The 21,077-nt window shown below is 42.3% G+C and overlaps 1 protein-coding gene across 1 annotated transcript in view; it reads right to left on the bottom strand.

Annotated features, from left to right (window-relative positions):
• LOC110536840 (connector enhancer of kinase suppressor of ras 2) overlaps positions 1-20,630 on the bottom strand; it is a 47,739-nt gene extending 27,109 nt beyond the window's left edge. Inside the window, exons 1-6 of the mRNA XM_090192201.1 lie at positions 19,903-20,630; positions 10,280-10,443; positions 6,258-6,460; positions 1,877-1,982; positions 714-755; positions 444-563 (exon numbers count right to left, since the gene is read on the bottom strand). Of these exons, the coding sequence (XP_090048327.1) occupies positions 444-563; positions 714-755; positions 1,877-1,982; positions 6,258-6,460; positions 10,280-10,443; positions 19,903-19,966 (699 nt within the window). The 5' untranslated portion in view covers positions 19,967-20,630. The remainder of the gene's footprint in view (positions 1-443; positions 564-713; positions 756-1,876; positions 1,983-6,257; positions 6,461-10,279; positions 10,444-19,902) is intronic.
• Positions 20,631-21,077: the final 447 nt, after the last annotated feature.

Raw genomic sequence — 21,077 nt, 5'->3', positions numbered from 1 at the left:
TTGAATTTACCACAGGTCGACTCCAATTAAGTTGTAGAAACATCTCAAGGATGATCAATGCAAACAGGACGCACCTGAGCTCAATTTCGAGTCTCATAGCAAAGGGTCTGAGTACTTATGTAAATAAGGTATTTCTGTTTTTTGTATTTTTTTTTATTTGCAAACATTTATAAAAAACCTGTTTTAGCTTTGTTATGGGGTATTGTGTGTAGATTGAAAAAAGTAATGTAATACATTTTACAACAAGGCTGTAACATAACAAAATGTGGAAAAAGTCAAGGAGTCTGAATACTGTCCGAATGCACTGGTTATAAGAGTTACCCATAATATTGATCTATTACCCAGAAAGAGTGCCTGTTTTGTATTTGTGTGAGAGAGAGAAAATAAGTACAAGGCACAATACCTAGTATGTACTGTATGCCTGAGTAATTGGGGAGTCTTACCAGTCCCTCAGTAGACTTGATGTTGGCCAGCTGAACTACCTCCAAATGGGCTGACTGAGACACCATCGGGTCAGAGGACAGAGAGATGATGTGATCACACACTCCGGATAGAGTCTTACACTGGAAAAGGGAAGGAGGGTGCGAAGGGGAAAAGAGTGAACAGTGATTTTAGATCGATTAGGGATGAGTCGCCAGCCAGTAACTAAATTATGGGGATTCTAATTCTGTTTGGATGTGTTGAAGGGAATTGAAATAAGTGGGCCCACTCACCACATGCAGAATCTTATTTTCGGTCTCATACACAGAACAGTCCTGAAATACAGAGGGAGATGGAGAGGCAGAGGTTACCACAGGACAATGTGTCAGAGAAGTGATTATTATTCCAATTATAACACACACACACACACACACACACACACACAAACAGTCCACCGTGAGTCACTCTGCCCTTACGGGGCCTGCATCCCTCGCTACCTCTCTCCACTCCTTCTCTCTCTCTACAGGCGATCAGATAGACTCAGATAGACTCCATCAGATAGACTCTAAGGACAGCCACACACGGATGAAATCTCCGCTGCAATACCTGCTGCTCTTTTGGAGCACCTCCCGAGCCTTCAACCAGACCCTCTCCTAAGTGGCATAGCACCGTTTCGCGAGGCCCCCTGCAAGGTCTAAGCAAGCCCCCCCCCCTAATTAATCTCATGCAATTCTATACATTTTGCCATGAGGCTGAGAGAAAAATGTGCAGTTTCATAGCTAACCTTATGCTATCCTAAAATAAATCCATGAGGCTGAGAGAAAATGTTGCAGTTTTAAAGCTATGTTCCTGTAATTCTAAACATTTTGCTATGGCTTATGATGTGTTCATTTGCTATCTGGGGGTCTTGAGCTTTTGGGTGGACTGCGGGGGTGCGTCCAACACCACTGCCTCTCGTATGTGCCTGCCTGTCCTTGTGCCAATCCCTGCAGGACCCAGGGCTGAACTAACACTCCCTCCCTCCCTGCAGCCCTTCCCCTACAGTATCATGTCCTGCTCTAGTGAAGACGGATGCCTCTACACAGTGCCAGCCTTCCCCTATTTATATCTATTGGAACACCTCAGCACTGTTCCCGCAGTATGAATTAGAGCAACACAGAGAAACACATCCTCCCAGCGTGCACACATACTGTATGGTAGGCATGCAAACCGTCATGCTCTTTACAAAAGGTAAGGCTACATTTGAGTAGCCAGAGGCTGTCCTCTCTCCATGGGCATGATGACACATATAGTCATTTCCAATAGCAGAGCAGAGCACACAGCTCCTGTGTTGACTAACTTAATTGAAAAAAGGCCTTTGAGAAATGTTTGTTTATAACCCAGTTTTGGGAAACAGTAACGGTGGTAATGCTAGCTCGTGGTACAGCTGTATATGGGACTGTGTTTGATGGCTTACCTGCTGTACAATCGTGGTGAGCTCTAGACACAGCTGAATCACATTGTTTCTTGTCATGGAGTAGTCTGCCACTGCTGCGAACGGAGACCTGAAAAAGAAGTAGCACCTGGAATTAACCATTAGATCATTCTTCATTCTAATCCCTTTGACTGGACAATACATGTGGGTGAGTATGAAGTGTGTATCGTGTGCCATATTATATATGACAATGACAGGCATCTACAGTGCCCCCCCCTAATTATTTTCTTATTTTGGCTCTATACTCCAAAAGTTTTGATTTTAAATAAAACAATGTAAAAGTGCATACTGTTAACTTTAATATGAGGGTATTTTTATCCATATCGTGTGAACCGTTTATCAATTACAGCACTTTCAGTGCATAGTTCCCCCATTTTATGGGACCAAATGTTTTGGGACAAATTCACACTTCTTTTTTTCATTTACATTTCTTTAACTAGGCAAGTCAGTTAAGAACAAATATGTTTCTAAACATTTCTACATTAATGTGGATGCTACCATAATTATGGATAATCCTGAATGATGAGTGAGAAAGTTACAGATGCACAAATATCATACCCCCCAAAAAATTGTGAGGTTAGCATGTCTTGAGGGTATGATATTTGTGCGTCTGTAACTTTCTCACTCATCATTATTCAGGATTAATTCAGGATTATCCGTAATCATGGTAGCATCCACATTAATGTAGACGTGTTTAGAAACATTCTATTCTTATTTACAATAAAAGTGACACAATACATTATTTACCATTTATTTCTATTGGGCACAAAATAATCTGAAACAACCAAAACAAACAGCAAATGCATCAAACAAATTTGTAGTCAGAAGCTTGATGTAGTCATTGCGTGGTATGAATATGGGACCAAAAACGTAACTTTTTATTACTTGAATACGCATATACTGTAATTAAATTTGTCCCAAAACCTTTGGTGTCCTAAAATGTGGGGACTATGTACAAAAAGTGCTGTAATTTAGGAACGGTTCACCCGATATGGATGAAAATACACTCAAATTAAAGCTGACAGTTTGCACTTTAACCGTATAGTCATTGTTTGAGTTTAAATCCAAACCTTTGGAGTATAGAGCCAAAAGAAGAAAAAAATGCACTGTCCCAATATATACTGAACAAAAATATAAACACAACATGCAACAATTTCAAAGATTTTACTGAGTTACAGTTCATATAAGGAAATCAGTCAATTGAAAGAAATTCATTAGGCCCTAATCTATGGATTTCACATGACTGGGAATACAGATATGCATCTGTTGGTCACAGATACCTTAATAAAATAGGAAGGGGCATGGATTAGAAAAACAGTCAGTATTTGGTGTGACCATCATTTGCATCATGGAACGCGACACATCTCCTTTGCATAGAGTTGATCAGGCTGTTTATTCTGGCCTGTGGAATGTTGTCCCACTCCTCTTCAATGGCTGTGCGAAGTTTCTGGTTATTGTCGGGAACTGGAATACACTGTCATACACGTCAATCCAGAGCATCCCAAACATGCTCAATGGGTGACATGCCTGGTGAGTATGCAGAACTGGGACATTTTCAGCTTTCAAAAATTGTGTACAGATCTTTGCAACATGCTGAAACATGAGGTGATGGCGGCAGATGAATGGCACGACAATGGGCCTTAGGATCTCGTCACGGTATCTCTGTGCATTCAAATTACCATAGATAAAATGCAATTGTGTTCGTTGTCCGTAGCTTATGCCTGCCCATACCATAACCCCGCCACCGCCATGGGGGACTCTATTCACAACGGTTGATCGTACTGCCACTCTCTAAAAAGACGTTGGAGGTGGCTTATGGTAGAGAAATAAACATTAAATTCCCTGGCAACAACTCTGGTGGACATTCCTGCAGTTAGCTCCCTGAAAACATGAGACATCTGTGGCATTATTGTGTGACAAAACTGCACATTTTAGAGCGGCCTTTTATTGTCCATGTCACAAGGTGCACCTGTGTAATGATCATGCTGTTTAATAAGCTTCTTGATATTTTACACCTGTCAGGTGGATGGTTTATATTGGAAATGGAGAAATGCACACTAACAGGGATGTAAACTAAATTTGAAAGAAATAAGCTTTTTGTGCGTACGGAACATTTCTGGGATATTTTATTTCAGCTCATAAAAGATAGGACCAACACTTTACATGTTGCGTTTATGTTTTTGTTCAGTGTAGTATATGACGCTGGAATTGTTCAGTTCTTAAATTGCAATGCAAGTCGAGGGAATCAAACTAGTTATGCAGAAAAAATACATTTTTGTTTACTGCATATCTTAATACATCCACCCACACACCCGTACACACCCGTACACACCCGTACACACCCGTACACACACACACACACACACACACACACACACACACACACACACACACACACACACACACACACACACACACACATACACACATACACACATACACACACCCACACACACTGTCTGGCAGCATCTCACAGAGGACCTGAGGAGGATAAACAGCAGCACCTAACAGACACGCTCTCTCATGGCCAACCTCTCAAAACAACACTTACATAAAAGCTTACTCATCTTTTGTTTGTCAGCTGATTGCTAATGGAAATTATGTAAGGACATCAACTTAGTCATGTTTGAGTGGTCAAAATCAAATCAAATGTTATTTGTCACATGCTCAAAATACAACATGTGTAGACTTTATAATGAATTGCTTACTTACAAGCCCATAACCAACAATGCAGTGTCTTCTCTGTATACATCAATGATGTCGCTCTTGCTGCAGGTGATTCTCTGATCCACCTCTACGCAGACATCACCATTCTGTATATTTCTGGCCCTTCTTTTATCGCTGCGTTAACTAACCTCCAGACGAGCTTCAATGCCATACACCACTCCATCAGTGGTCTCCAACTGCTCTTAAATGCAAGTAAAACTAAATGCATGCTCTTCAACCGATCGCTGCCCATACCTGCCTGCCCGTCCAGTATCACTACTCTATTGATCACTCAAGAAGTGAGTCCTAAATGACAACCTAACAGACTGTAGCTGGAAAGGTAGCAAATCTAATACGAGAACACTGACTGACGTAGACAAAACTCCAGAGTGAGATTAACCTCTCACACGACGACCCGGAAGAATCTACAAAGGACAATGGCAACATCGACTGTGCAAACCAGAGCCTCACCAGCTCAACTATCGAAGCCAGCTTCACGTAAATACAATGCATCGCTTTTCCCAATGAGCTATGGTTAGTGGCATATGTACTTATGTGAGAATAGCTTTCCAGGTCCAATAAAGACTCATGTTCCTTAGTCTTCCTTCCAAAACCCCCTTCTCTTCTCTCTGAATCTATCATGTTATAACCAAACTGTTTTTGTTCAGTCCACTAGGGACGGAATTTACTGTTTAATGTTATTATGTATTGTACATTCTGTAATTGTTGAATTAGTTAGTAAGTAAATAATTGAGCCAATTTGTGTATGGATGGTTCATAAGTAAAGGCTGGGTTCGTGCAGATAACCAATAATTTTACGAGGTTCAGATAAGACTGATATTAGGTCAAGAATAATTACTATATAAACTAACAAACTATACTAACTAACTAACTAACTATATAAACTAACACTTCCGTGGTGCCCCAGGTTATTTTTTAAAATATTTTTTTTAATTATTTTTTATTTTACCCCTTTTTCTCCCCAATTTCGTGGTATCCAATTGTTGTAGTAGCTACTATCTTGTCTCATTGCTACAACTCCCGTACGGGCTCGGGAGAGACGAAGGTTGAATGTCATGCGTCCTCCGATACACAACCCAACCAGCCGTACTGCTTCTTAACACAGTGCGCATCCAACCCGGAAGCCAACCGCACCAATGTGTCGGAGGCTACACCGTGCACCTGGCAACCTTGGCTAGCGCGCACTGCGCCCGGCCCGTCACAGGAGTCGCTGGTGCGCGATGAGACAAGGAGATCCCTACCGACCAATCCCTCCCTAACCTGGACGACGCTAGGCCAATTGTGCGTCGCCCCACGGACCTCCCGGTCGCGGCAGGTTACGACAGAGCCTGGGCGCGAACCCAGGGACTCTGATGGCACAGCTGGCGCTGCAGTACAGCGCCCTTAACCACTGCGCCACCCGGGAGGTGGTGCCCCAGGTTATTAAAGAGTACATTTTTGTTGCATGATTTAATGTCATGTCATATTAAAGAATTCAGAGACATGACACACCCTATGGGTTGAGGCAAAAGTAGTGCACTACATAGAGAAGTGTGTGATTTGAAAAGCAACCTATGAAACTAGTCTGGGTAGAATAGTGTGCCTGAGCATGTATGCGTGTGATTGTGTGTGTACTGTAGCTCATTGCAAATCTCACCTATCCAGCCATGCCAGCAGGCTCTTGGCTGCAGCGATGAGGTCCACCACAGAGGTGAGGAAGTCATTGGGCAGCTTGCGGGCGGCACGGCCGTCATAGTGACCACTGCGACGCCGCCCTGTGATGAAGTTCTGCAGGTTCTTGGCTGAGGCATTAAGCTTATGGGATAGAGTCTTCAGATTCTCTGTCTCCAAACCGTAGTTCTGTGTGAGAAAGAGAGAGAGGAGAGGGAACATGATTTTTTTTGTTTTGGTCGATTCTTGTTGTCGTTATAATTTACATGGGATTGTTGATGCTTTCTGTTATTTTATGTTTCTACAGAACCCTCAGAAAGAGGTGATGGTGTGTCTCAATGGGTCTCAAGTGGTTTTACCCTGTAGATATAAATTCCAAAAAAACAAAAGCAATGTCACAGCCAATATTATACACAATTACAGGAAGTCGACTGCCACAGGTGCATTTCACCAAAGGAGATCTTCACTATAGTGTGTGAAGAATGAGTGCACACTAACCAGTGAGTCACATCCTGTACATGTGAAGGCAACTAAAAGAGAAAATGAAAGGCTACTCAAATCAAATCAACGTTTATTTGTCACGTGCTCCGAATACAACAGGTGTAGTAGACCTTACAGTGAAATGCTTACTTACAGGCTCTAACAAATAGTGCAAAAAAACGTATTAGGTATAACCTTCCCCAAGAGCTGTAAATATACTGTATGATAATGTTGTTGAGATAAACAAGTCTACGGTAATTATAAAAACGCTCCCTAAACTCCCTTGTGCGTAAGCACTGTTCACACTGTCGTTCAAAGGAAGTGATTGTGGCATAAACAAATAATTCACTGTGACGTTTCTTTCCATGCAGGCAGTGAAAGTACAGGGATTAAAAGTATGGTAAATAAAAAGTCAGTCGTACTGGCAGGGGCTCATAGGGATTCCTGCCCGCCTGCTTACGCCTGCCTCGCTGTGTGACAAACATGTGAGGATCTAACAGAACCAGCGATCCATCAGACACACCCCCACTCTCCCTCCAGCTGTCACCTCGCATGTGTGGGGAAACCAGAACACTCATTATGCACTACCCACAATGCCCCCTATGTACGTGGAGGTTTGTGGGCTTCTGTCATGCCAGTGGCATGACTGTCCTGTGAGGATCCAAATAGGTCAGATCAGCTTTGCAATAAATAACTTAAAGCAGACCCCCTCTCACCTGTAAGTGGGGGTTAACACCTCACGTCCTGTTGTAAATCAAGGACAGAACACTCAGACATCCCTCTCCAAATTCACCCAAGGAAAGACTTTTCTAGCCGAAACTCTAACACGTACAAAAGTAACTACTGGAACAATTTTTCTAACATTGAACGTTGGGAATGGACAGAGGCGACCTAAAAGAACACTAATGTCATTTGTTAGAATGTTATAAAGGAAATACTGTAACTTGAAAATTATACACACTACATGAATGAAGTTTCCATTCTCTGCCTTGTGTATGCTATATGAAAAATAATGAAAGTATTTTTGCTAAGAGCGGGTTGTGATTTTAGAAACTGTAAGAAAAAATTGTTTCTATAACTGTGCACAGTAAGTAGTCACCGCCTCCTTGAGTGAGGTCAGAGAGCGTGTCAGCCTGACGGAACCGCCCCTTTTGAATGAACTCACGTTTAAAGTGGTTTGAGCTCTGAATCTTAACACGAGGAAGAGACGATGAAGTTACCTTCCGGACAATCACTGCTAGCTGTCCTAAGTAATGTATCTAGAAAAGTGAACTTAAGTGGGACCACTCTACTACTCTTTACAAGCCATCGTGGTATGCTACTCCCATTACTCCATTGGGAACCATCAACACGGCTTGGCTAGCCTATCTTCAAAGAAGCTTCTACCAGAGCGAATGGAAGGAAAATGAACTTGTGGACTAAACGACAAGTCACCAGATACCGGACGACAAGCAGAGGAGAGCAACAGAGAAAACCCTTTTGGAAATCAGAGCCTTAGAAGCGTGCCGTGAAAAGGTCCAACCCCCTTTCCAATGCGGCCCGGTTAGAAGAGATACACGCCGAACCAAGGCATTTTCACGTAAATACATTCATGATTTCTTACTCCAAGCGGGCGGTGGTTCGTGTGCAAAGTATATGATTACTGTGAGAGTAGTTTCTAAATTGACCAACGTTAAGTGTCTCTGTCTCTCTTTCTCACCCCCTCCATGTCTTTTGTAGCAAGCAGCCATATTGTTGTCAGTCGCTAGGGACCTGTTTCTAATGTATTGTGTATGTTTATCCTGTGTTACCATTTAGTTAGCTAGTAAATAAATAATTACATCAATTTGTGTAGTACTGAATCATAAGTAAGGCCCAGGTTTTTGCAGATGCAAGGAGGTTATGACTGTTCAGAATGATGATATGATACGGGGTTATGATTAATAAGTTGATTATTTATGTATGTGATAGGTAAAGACCTTAAGGGTTTCATTTGGGAGATGGTTACTCTTTAAAGAACCGCTCTCGTGGTGCCTCAAATCCTAATTAGTTAATTGTTACATAGTTAGTTGATTAGATAAATAACAGTCATCAGATGAAAGTAAAGTCGCAACACCAGGGTTTCTTGGATGGGGGCTGGCCGATGAGTAATCATATTTAATACAGCATGCCTGACGGACTGATTTAACCAAATCCCAGTTACATAAGGGGCTTTGGGAGTGAAGGCGAGGCTTACCCATATGACTATGGAGGATGAGTGGGCTTCAGATAACATCTGTGACCTCGGTCTCCTAACTCTCCGTCCCCTCCTCTCTCTCTACATCACTCCTTCCCACTCTCCATCCCACCTCCTCTTTACGCGTCACTCGTTTCCCTTTAGTCCCATTAATCTCACCCACTCAATCTCTGCTTGCACTCTCTATCCTCTCTTTCTTCCTCTCTCTCCCCCTCTTTCTCTCTATCTGTTCTATTCTCTTGGTCATCACTCTCTATCATCCACGTGTCACACCCACCCAAACCACCCTAGAAGCTGATGTGTATTGTTTTGCGTCTGTGTGTGGGGTGGTGTGATTGTACAGTATATGTGTGTGTTTATTTTCTCTGGAATCAATTACAGTGAGTGACTACCCCTCCAGCATACACAAGGACCAGTGGAAGTGAACTGACAAACAGGGTAATTACCTGGTCTAACAAAACACTATCAGCCTAAATCCGAAGTTTAGCCAGCTGTGAAGGTGGCAACTAATAATTATCAATAATCAGAAAGAAAATGAAACCTAAAGGGGATAATAAAATGATATGTCCTAAAATTGACACAGACGTCAGGCAAAATAAAACGTATAAGATTGAACAAGAGTCTGAAATGCTGTCAAGAGCAAAAATGCTTCGACATATCCTAGCACTGTACTCCTAAGCTGTAAAGACTCTTACAGTTAAGCACTATCCCCACCAGCTGCCTGTCTGACCTCTATAAAAGGGGTCTTCACTATGTCCAAAAAATTAAAAGCAAAACAGATTAAACACCAAAACCTGACTTCCCAGACACAGATTACGCCTAGGCTTGGACTAAAAAGCTACTTCAGTTGGTGAGTCTCTGGATGGTTCTCTGATTTTCTGACTTGATTCACACTCTTTGGGGGGTTCATGGATCCTCTGGATGAGTCATTGAATCTCTGTTTAAATCATAGATTCTCTGTATGATTCATGACTCCACACAGCCTGGTGGTGACTCTAGAGAGGAATACATGACTGAATGAAGGGGATGGAGGACTCACCAGGGCACAGCCTCTAGGATAAGCTCTAACTCTAGCTAGCCCTAACCCCTGACCAGCACCCCCTGACTCCATCATGAATACTCACCAGAGCACAGAGTAGGTCCACAGCCTCTAGGATAAGCTCTAACTCTAGCTAGCCCTAACCCCTGACCAGCACCCTGACTCCTTCACAACTACTCACCAGAGCACAGAGTAGGTCCACAGCCTCTAGGATAGGCTCTAACTCTGCCCTAACCCCTGACCAGCGCCCCCTGACTCCTTCATGACTACTCACCAGAGCACAGAGTAGATCCACAGCCTCCAGGATGAGCTCCTGGTGTCCGATACGGGACACTCCCAGGTCCTCCAGCTCCTGGTGAGTGATACGAAGCAGCTGATCTCCCCCCACCTTCTCCCTCTCAAACGTCTTAATGTACTGCTGCAGACAGTCATCCAGCCCTGGAGAGAGAGGAGACGAGATGACGCTGTGAAGACTAATTACAAAGGGAAATATTAATTTGATAAATGAATTTGTTCTGGCTCACTCCTCTTTGCTCCTGTCTGCTACTACCTCATATACATGACTTGATGTTTCATTGAAAAATATTTCTGGTAAGGAACTGTAATAGCATATAACTTTGAGAAACAATATAATATTATTCAAGTTACTATAGTCTTTGTATCAACTCCATCCATCCATCCTTCCAGGTTATTATGACCAACTAAGGCCTACGCAGGCAGTGTGTTTCAGATGTAAGCCCCAACAACCTCAGTCCCTTCCAGACATCAGTCTAAATATTGTGTGTGAAGATGTTATGTTATCTGGTCAGGGCTGTGTGAAGAAACTCCCTCTTATCAGTTCAGCTCTGCAGTCCTGAGGGGTTTACAGTGACTCAATCACTTCATCTTCTCTCTCTCTCTCTCGCTCTCTCTCTCTCGCTCTCTCTCTCTCTCTCTCTTTCTCACTTTCCTCTCTTTCACTCTCTCCCTCTAAGTGTGTGTGTGCGTCTGTGTGTGAGTGTGTGTGTGCATGCATCTGCATGTGAGTGTGTGCGTGCGTGCGTACGTACGTGCGTCTGTGTGTGTGTGAGTGTCTCCGCATCTCTCATTTCTGGGCTTTGAAACTGTAGCCTTTGAGTGTGTGCCAGTGCTTGGTTTAATACTAACTGACACACAGAGATCTCAAAGATGAACACACGTGGCAGAGCTGAACATAGTGCTGTTCTGGGCACAGCTGAACAGACATACATACACAGCCTTAGCCAGCCATAGACATACATACACAGCCTTAGCCAGCCATAGGCAGGCTTTAATCACCCACGTTACACAGACCTCCACGGATGTCCAACAAATTACAATGGTACATACAACCCACACACAATCAACCCTTTCCCCCTTCGCATACCATTACATACAACCTTCCTCCTATTATTAACAGAACTGACACACATCATATATTTATTAAGACCATGACATATTCAAACACTCACAGCATTTACTACACACATACAGCCCACTCACAACCAACAGTTGACAGCCCACTCATAACCAACAGTTGACAGAGGCCTGTCAAAGAGTAAACATTTAGTCCCACATTAAACCCAATTGACACACAGAATCATCCTTCCATTCTTCCATCCTTTCATCCCTGGGGGAGGAATAGAGGAGCTTTTCAAATTGATCCTCCCATCCCCCTGGCATACAAAAACAGAGATGGCACCATCTCAGTGATCCTCTCTGAAAGCTTTAATTCACAGCTGTACAAATACCATCAGTCAGTGTCTATCTAAATGTGGACTCAACACTGACACACAATTTCTCCAGCACTGACACACACTGCTTACAGATATACACACACACACACACAAACAAACACACACACACACACACACACACACACACACACACACACACACACACACACACACACACACACACACACACACACACACACACACACACATCATGCTGGTTAAGTGTGCCTTGAATTCAAAATAAGTCACAGACAGTGTCACCAGCAAAGCACCCCCACACCATAACACCTCCTCTTCCATGCTTTACGATGGGAAACACACGTGCGGAGATCATCCGTTCACCAACACCGCATCTCACAAAGACACAGCGGTTGGAACCAAAAATCTACCATTTGGACTCTTGACCAAATGACAAATTTCCACCGGTCTAATGTCCATTATTCATGTTTCTTGGCACAAGCAAGTCTATTATTCTAATTGGTGTCCTTCAGTAATGGTTTCTTTGCAGCAATTTGACCATGAAGGCCTGATTCACACAGTCTCCTCTGGACAGTGGATGTTGAGATGTGTATGTTACTTGAACTTTGTGAAGTATTTATTTGGGTTGTAATTTCTGAGGCTGGTAACTCTAAGGAACTTATCCTTTGCAGGAGAGGTAACTGTGGGTCTTCCTTTCCTGTGGTGGTCCTCATGAGAGCCTGTTTTATCATAGAGCTTTATGGTTTTTGCGACTGCACAGAAACTTTCAAAGTTCTTGAAATGAGCCTTATTGACTGAACGTCATGTCTTAAAGTAATGATGGACTGTCGTTACTCTTTGCTTATTTGATCTGTTTTTGCCATAATACGGACTTGGTCTTTTACCAAATAGGGCTATCTTCTGTATACCACCCCTACATTGTCACAACACAACTGATTGGCTCACTCAAACGCATTAAGAAGGAAATACATTTTACAAATTAACTTTTAAAAAGACACATCTGTTAATTGAAATGCATTCTAGGTGACTACCTCATGAAGCTGGTTGAGAGAATGCCAAGAGTGTGCAAAGTTGCCATCAAGGCAAAGGGTGGCTATTTGAAGAATCTCAAATAATTTGTGATCTATTGCATCCCACAACTGTCCCATACTATGTTTAGAATATTTATTTCTCAAACAGAAACAGAATATAATAGGTCGACTTTTGTACTATGGAGGATAGTAGATTGACATAGTGTCACGCCCTGACCTTAGAGAGCCTTTTTATTTCTCTATTTGTTTAGGTCAGGGTGTGATTCTGGTGGGCATTCTATGTTTTCTATTTCTTTGTTTTTGGCTGCGTGTGGTTCCCAATCAGAGGCAGCTGTCTATCCTTGTCTCTGATTGGGAATCATACTTAGGCAGCCTTTTCCCCACCTAATGTTGTGGGTAATTATTTATTTTCTGTGTGTGGTTGTGTGCTTCACAGTTGAGTCACGTTCGGTTTCTGTTTACCTGTTGTTGTTTTGTTTGTGAAGGTTTCACTTTATTAAAGATGTGGAACTACATGCACGCTGCGCCTTGGCTCATTTATGACAGGGAGTTTGAAGATAGTGAACGTGACACATAGGGTATTGGTTTCGCTCTTCGTTAGACCTACTCATCTTGTTGGCTGACGAAAAGTAATTGTGAACAGTTCTTCCAATATCTTCAATATGCACTTCGGAATTGGATAAGGACGCGCGCAGTTGCGTCCCGGATGTGTCTGACTTGTAGCCTGTGAGAAAGACCCGATCAGGTGACGGAGAGCCATGCGAGTGAGAGACGCTTCGGATTGTGCAGCACTCTCAGGGAGAACCGCACAACACATCACTCCGGGCCGCAAAAGGCATGGATTTGTTTAGGGTGCATTACGGCCACAAAGGAGATGCCGCCGTGAAAATCGAGGCATTATCAAGTGCTTGTCAAATTGTGAATGGAAGACTATTGGAGTGTGTACAGCCTGCGCAAAAAACAAAGCAGAGCTCATGCCTTTCAAGATACTTTTTTTCAAATCATCATTAGAATCTCATCATGTAGCCTTACAACGTATTAAATATCAAAACGTATAGCCCAACGTTTGTAGAACAACTAAAGTTACAATAACTCCAAATGAAGAATATAGGAGTACCTATTTCTTTGTTAACCGCTCAGCACAGAATAGCCGCTTATGCGCACTTTGTTAATTTGTATTCTTCATACTATAAAATAATGCCATTGAATTATAAGCAAATCTTGTCTGCTAAATGAACTAGTGTTGCCCACAGCTATTTGTCATAGCCAGATCAGGACCTAACATAAGGACAACTCAAGAGTATGCTATTCTGTTCTTCTGAAATAGACTACATTTTCTTCATGTCATGCTTCTTTAGACCTGTCTAAAATAAATAGTGTGTTTATTGTGAAGGTGTAGGCTATATTACATGGATTTATTAGACTTTATAAAATGGCTTGTAGGCTATGTGTGGAAGCCAGGGGATGGTAAATGTGTTATGTTAATTAACGGTCACCTAGTCATGGAAGCCATGTATTCCTTACATTGGCTAAAATACAGATAAACATATAAACACACAAACATCCATGTAAACACACTCATACACACCTTTACATACAACAGACAAGAAGGAACTGGAGAGGAAGCAGAACCAGTCAGGCTGTCTGTGTTTTGGTCCAGAGCACAGCAGCTCCATTTCCCTCATCTCTCTATCTCAGTGTTTCTTCATCTCTCCCTCATCCACTCTCCCACACTCTTTCTATCCTTTCTCCTCCCTTGGTCAGCCTCCCACAAAGAAGGCTGTGGAGCCCTCATCTCCTCCTTTTGATTTAATCTCAATGTCTTCTTAGGCCTAGACCTAATGAAGGATTCAGCTCAAGTTCAGCTGGCAGCTAAATGATGGAGAAGCTGCAAGAAGAGAGCTCCATGGCGTTGTACACAATTTAAGGGCTTAACAAATCCACCTCTTTACCAAGTTAATGGAGACCCACTTGTCAATGAAAAAATGTCCATGTTGCTATAGAAACCATGCAGTGGGGTTTGGAGTAGAGTCTGCTGCAAGATGACAATACTGTAAGTAAACATGAAATTGAAACGTCATGGATATAGAAATAAAACCTCTAAACTTCAACCCACCAAAACAAGCAGGGGCATTGTCTAAAGTATGAATGCTCTCTCCAGATAACATATATAAACACACAGATAATCCATTCTAAAGGACAAACACGTATTTGTTCTTTAAACATCTATATCACACCTCAATTCAGAGATGGGCTTCGTCCATCTAAATGGGCAGAGCAACCCCTCCATAACAAACTAGCCTATAGCTTTACCCCAGAAATCCCCCCTTAATCAACGGGCCTGGCCTCCTGTTAATTAACAAACAGAGCTATTTTTGTGATGAGATCAATGGAGGAGACAGACAGCCACCCAGACTGGGAAGAGCACACAAAGAGACACAGAGAGAGATGAAATGAGAGATCTGATTAAGAGACTATTAATCCACTAGTAATTGAGGCTGAGGTGAGTAAATTCTGTTTAGTGTTGGGATACATTATTGAGTTGGCTTTCTAGGGGAGGGGCACTATGTTAATCTACATATTTTATCACTGTCAAGAGACATGGGCAGGGTGCCAGCCATTCAGATCAAAACACACAGACATAAAGTTTGACAGGGCGGTTAAGAGCGTTGTAACTAGTAATCGAAAGGTTGCTGGTTCGAATCCACGAGCTTGGTTTGAATCCCTGAGCTGACTAGGGGGGGAATATTTTGATGTGCCCTTGAGCAAGGCACTTAACCCTAATTGCTCACCTGCTCCCGAGTGGCGCAGTGGACTAAGGCACTGCATCTCAGGGCTAGAGGTGTCACTACAGACCCTGGTTTGATTCCAGGCTGTATCACAACTGGCAGTGATTGGGAATCCTTTAGGGTGGTGCACAATTGGTCCAGTCTTGTCAGGTTAGGGTTTGGCCCGGGTAGGCAGTCATTGTAAATAAGAATTTGTTCTTAACTGGCTTGCCTAGTAAAATAAAAAATAAATGAAGACGATAAACACACTCTAACCAGAGAAACATGGTGTAAATGTGCACACACATACTCTAGGCTATACATACACTCCCATACCCAACATATGGCTCATAATATTCAAACATCAAATATGCATGCTATGCAACCTAAGTGAGGAGATTGGTCTTTTTCAACATGATTCTACTTGGACAGTGCATTAGAGCTTAGCCTAGCTCCATGATCATCTTACTAATCGCCTTTTGCACAAATGTATGGCAGGTGTTTTGTGTGAAAATAATTTATAATTTATGAAACTGTTTCTCTTTTCATAAAACACTTAGCTTGAACATGAACCAAGTATTTGCAGCTGTTTAAACTGCAATATATGTCTAAATAAGCACAGTTCGCCCTTAATTTAAAGGCTCCATATATTTTCCGTAAGTGGAGGGGTATTCTCTGTGGAGAGGCCTTTGTCGGTGCTGATGGAGTAGAGAGGCTTGGACACAGGAAACACCGGAGGATGCAGAGAGTGGCACTATGGGAAGGCCACTGGGTGCTCCTATATGGCCTCAGGACATCACTGAGCTGTATGCTAATAATGGAACCTCTGAATGGTAATGATGAGACGGAGATGCTGTGGGCCCTTGGGACTGGGAGTATAAGAATGGATCTGAGACAAGATTACACAAACTCCATTTCCTTTCATTCTCTCTGTGACTGTGGCTCCCTCCATTCCTCCATCCCTCACTTTACATCAACATTACTATAGGCTTTGCGCCTAGAACCTGTCTCAGCTCTAGTCATCAGATGTGGCTCGGCTACCATAGGGCCCTCCCTCTGAAATGTCTTCCCTTCCTCATCTCCTCTCCATCTCTTCCAATATACAATCTCTTTCTCTTCTCTCCATCAGCTCTGAATCTCCTCATTATTATCATTTTACTCTCTCCTCTGCCATTCCCACTTACTCTTCCATTACATCCCTATAATCCTCCTGTTCCACTAGTCTTTCCAAGCAAAAGCTATCTCTCACACACACACATGCACACACACACAGACACCTAGACTAATATGTACTGTTTTACAGAACCTGTAAACTGCTTTGTGTCTAATCCCAGTAGCCAGTCTGACTCAGCCAGCCAGCCAAGCTCCTGTGTATGTTTGGAGCGTGACTGCGTCTGTGAATGAGCGTGTGTTGAGGCAGTGTGGAGGCATGAATAAGTAAATTAACACATTAGTTTGAGCATCACTGCGAGGGTATACTCATCCACATGAGTACCCTGCTCAGCACAGACCACCAACACATTACACAGTAATAATGATACATATCTACACAGAGGTACACAGGCATGAGATACACATGAAACACATGACAGTAACACACAATCTATGGAAACAATAACCATAGAATGAACAGAAAACATACATTGCCTTGCGAAAGTATTCGGCCCCCTTGAACTTTGCGACCTTTTGCCACATTTCAGGCTTCAAACATAAAGTTATAAAACTGTATTTTTTTGTGAAGAATCAACAACAAGCGGGACACAATCATGAAGTGGAACGACATTTATTGGATATTTCAAACTTTTTTAACAAATCAAAAACTGAAAAATTGGGCGTGCAAAATTATTCAGCCCCCTTAAGTTAATACTTTGTAGCGCCACCTTTTGCTGCGATTACAGCTGTAAGTCGCTTGGGGTATGTCTCTATCAGTTTTGCACATTGAGAGACTGAAATTTTTTCCCATTCCTCCTTGCAAAACAGCTCGAGCTCAGTGAGGTTGGATGGAGAGCATTTGTGAACAGCAGTTTTCAGTTCTTTCCACAGATTCTCGATTGGATTCAGGTCTGGACTTTGACTTGGCCATTCTAACACCTGGATATGTTTATTTTTGAACCATTCCATTGTAGATTTTGCTTTATGTTTTGGATCATTGTCTTGTTGGAAGACAAATCTCCGTCCCAGTCTCAGGTCTTTTGCAGACTCCATCAGGTTTTCTTCCAGAATGGTCCTGTATTTGGCTCCATCCCATCTTCCCATCAATTTTAACCATCTTCCCTGTCCCTGCTGAAGAAAAGCAGGCCCAAACCATGATGCTGCCACCACCATGTTTGACAGTGGGGATGGTGTGTTCAGGGTGATGAGCTGTGTTGCTTTTACGCCAAACATAACGTTTTGCATTGTTGCCAAAAAGTTACATTTTGGTTTCATCTGACCAGAGCACCTTCTTCCACATGTTTGGTGTGTCTCCCAGGTGGCTTGTGGCAAACTTTAAACAACACTTTTTATGGATATCTTTAAGAAATGGCTTTCTTCTTGCCACTCTTCCATAAATGCCAGATTTGTGCAATATACGACTGATTGTTGTCCTATGGACAGAGTCTCCCACCTCAGCTGTAGATATCTGCAGTTCATCCAGAGTGATCATGGGCCTCTTGGCTGCATCTCTGATCAGTCTTCTCCTTGTATGAGCTGAAAGTTTAGAGGGGCGGCCAGGTCTTGGTAGATTTGCAGTGGTCTGATACTCCTTCCATTTCAATATTATCGCTTGCACAGTGCTCCTTGGGATGTTTAAAGCTTGGGAAATCTTTTTGTATCCAAATCCGGCTTTAAACTTCTTCACAACAGTATCTCGGACCTGCCTGGTGTGTTCCTTGTTCTTCATGATGCTCTCTGCGCTTTTAACGGACCTCTGAGACTATCACAGTGCAGGTGCATTTATACGGAGACTTGATTACACACAGGTGGATTGTATTTATCATCATTAGTCATTTAGGTCAACATTGGATCATTCAGAGATCCTCACTGAACTTCTGGAGAGAGTTTGCTGCACTGAAAGTAAAGGGGCTGAATAATTCTGCACGCCCAATTTTTCAGTTTTTGATTTGTTAAAAAAGTTTGAAATATCCAATAAATGTCGTTCCACTTCATGATTGTGTCCCACTTGTTGTTGATTCTTCACAAAAATACAGTTTTATATCTTTATGTTTGAAGCCTGAAATGTGGCAAAAGGTCGCAAAGTTCAAGGGGGCCTGAATACTTTCGCAAGGCACTGTATTCTCTCTCTCAAATGGAAAGTGTGTGTGTGTGTGTGTGTGTGTGTGTGTGTGTGTGTGTGTGTGTGCGTGCGTGCGTGCGTGCGTGCGTGTGTGCATGCAGGCGCATGTGTGTGTGTGTTAAAGATAGCCTTATCAACTGCTGTTCCATCAATCCACAGTGGCTCAGCAACACATGGGGAATTACCACCATCTGGTTAAGCATCTCTCCAAAACAACATGGGCCTACCTCCAGCCTTGATCCATGACCTCACACACACTACATCTCTCATATGAATCCCCTGAACTAGCACCACATACTGTAAGAATCATCTGTCTTCTCGTCTTCATTTAAGATATAATTATTACTGCATTATCACACGCTGTATTGCAGAGGTGAAATAATATTTTGGGATGTAGTTAATAAATAATCAATATATTTAGCATATGCACTTGATCCCCTCCAGAGGAATGTAATAGCTATTAGTAATATATTCTCTACAAAATCCATCTTTTACATTCCCTATAACTAACCTCCACAGAAATTAAAGTCATTTTACATATATTAGTGTCTAACATAATACACTTCAAATACCTACAGGTCTACATTACTAAAAATACTTTTTTCACTTCAGAGTCAAATTCATCCCAATGCCTTAATTTCAGTAGATCATTAATCCCATAATGGAAATATTCAGACCCTTCTGATCGGCCATTTAAAAGGCAAAGACTGTACTGAACCAACTGAACTGAACCAACTGAACCAACTCATCCTCCAGTGCTTTGAGATTCTCTCAGGTCCAAATCTATATCACTGCCAATTCCACACCCCACATTTCTACTGAAAATGTCATTCCATTTGTGGTATAGAGATACCACATAGAATATAATAATATAATATAATAAAATATCAGTATGTTGCCATTATATAATTGACTACATATACTGAGGTTCAGCAGGTGTTTTTGTTTTCCCCAATCCCCAGTGATGGCTCTAGCCTCGCACTGTTTATTGATCGGAGTGGGCGCATTTAGTGCCGTTATACTTGAGTCAAGAGAATATATATTTCACTGCATTTTGTGTGCAGGTTGGTTGCCAACAACTAATGTACATCTATCTTAAAACCGTGGCGTACCTTTCATCCAGTCCACCACTTGACTCGAACTCCACTTGCTCACAGGCTCCATGACCAGAGCCATTGTGGAAGTTTTTCAGGTCTCGCCTGACAAAATAAACGCTTTAACACTTCAATCTATTACATTCACCAAATTCACCAATGTTTGATTTTGTAGTCCGTTTGCGTGTTTTCTAACAACGGCGAGGGAGGTCCATCGGATCCGAGGCGACGTTATGCGTGGCTTGATTCAAGTCCGATAGATGTCTACACAATCCTCTGCGCTTGGTGCTTGTGTTGTTCGCTCGAATATCGCGAATATCTCCTTTATTTGTCATTCATGTCGGCTGCTGCCAACACTGCATGATTCTGGTGGAACCGTCTGCGACCCTCTCGCCAATTAATCTCCAGACTAGTATCAACTGATCAATACAGCCAGCCTCCAACCATCCAATAGAGAACGCATTCACTGGCATCTGTGGGTGTATTTCCCAGTCGCATTGTGCAGTCCATCCATGTATTCTCCTTCAGACCAACCCACTGAGTCACACTAGCGCTTGCAGGCTTTTTTTAATCCTCATCAGATGCACGTTCACTGTATCTCCCTCGCCTCTTTGTCGCTGTTCACGCCTCCATCATACAAGCGCTGCCTAGCGGAAAATACGGTCGTAACAGAGGCTGAGGATGCTGTAATGTCCCCCTCTCTTATTATCATCCTTTACGAAGAAAGTTGAGATGTAGCCCTATTCAATATACCATGAATTGATCTGTCTAATTGAGAGTATGAAAGAGAAGAATGAATGGGCATAGGGCATTGCAATATATATTTTGTTATTTGAAATAACCGAACAATCATCCATTACAAGTTTGTAACTCACAATTTGTAATGTTTTATACCCAATAGTTTCACTATGCATTATGAGTTTCTACTGAAGGCATATGATACTGTAGGCCTATTTATATTAAATATGACCTTATCAGGGTTACACAAACACCATACATTACAGGACTAAGCTGATTATGAAAGAGTGGGCGCTTTTATCCATTAACAGAAAATAATTAGCCTTGCTTAAAAATAAAAACCCTTAATTGAAACAATTACAAAGCTGACACCTCGCCTGTTTTGGTAAAACGCTGAGTGATAGGCCTGGAAAAATATAACCACTCTCAAATTCATAGAAAAGAACTGACCGTCC

The sequence above is a fragment of the Oncorhynchus mykiss genome, chromosome 12, assembly GCF_057628025.1.
Source record: "Oncorhynchus mykiss isolate SJ-2025 chromosome 12, ASM5762802v1, whole genome shotgun sequence".
Lineage (NCBI taxonomy): Eukaryota > Metazoa > Chordata > Actinopteri > Salmoniformes > Salmonidae > Oncorhynchus > Oncorhynchus mykiss.
The sequence above is the reverse complement of the archived record's forward strand: the minus strand, read 5'-3'. Positions and strand labels throughout refer to the sequence as shown.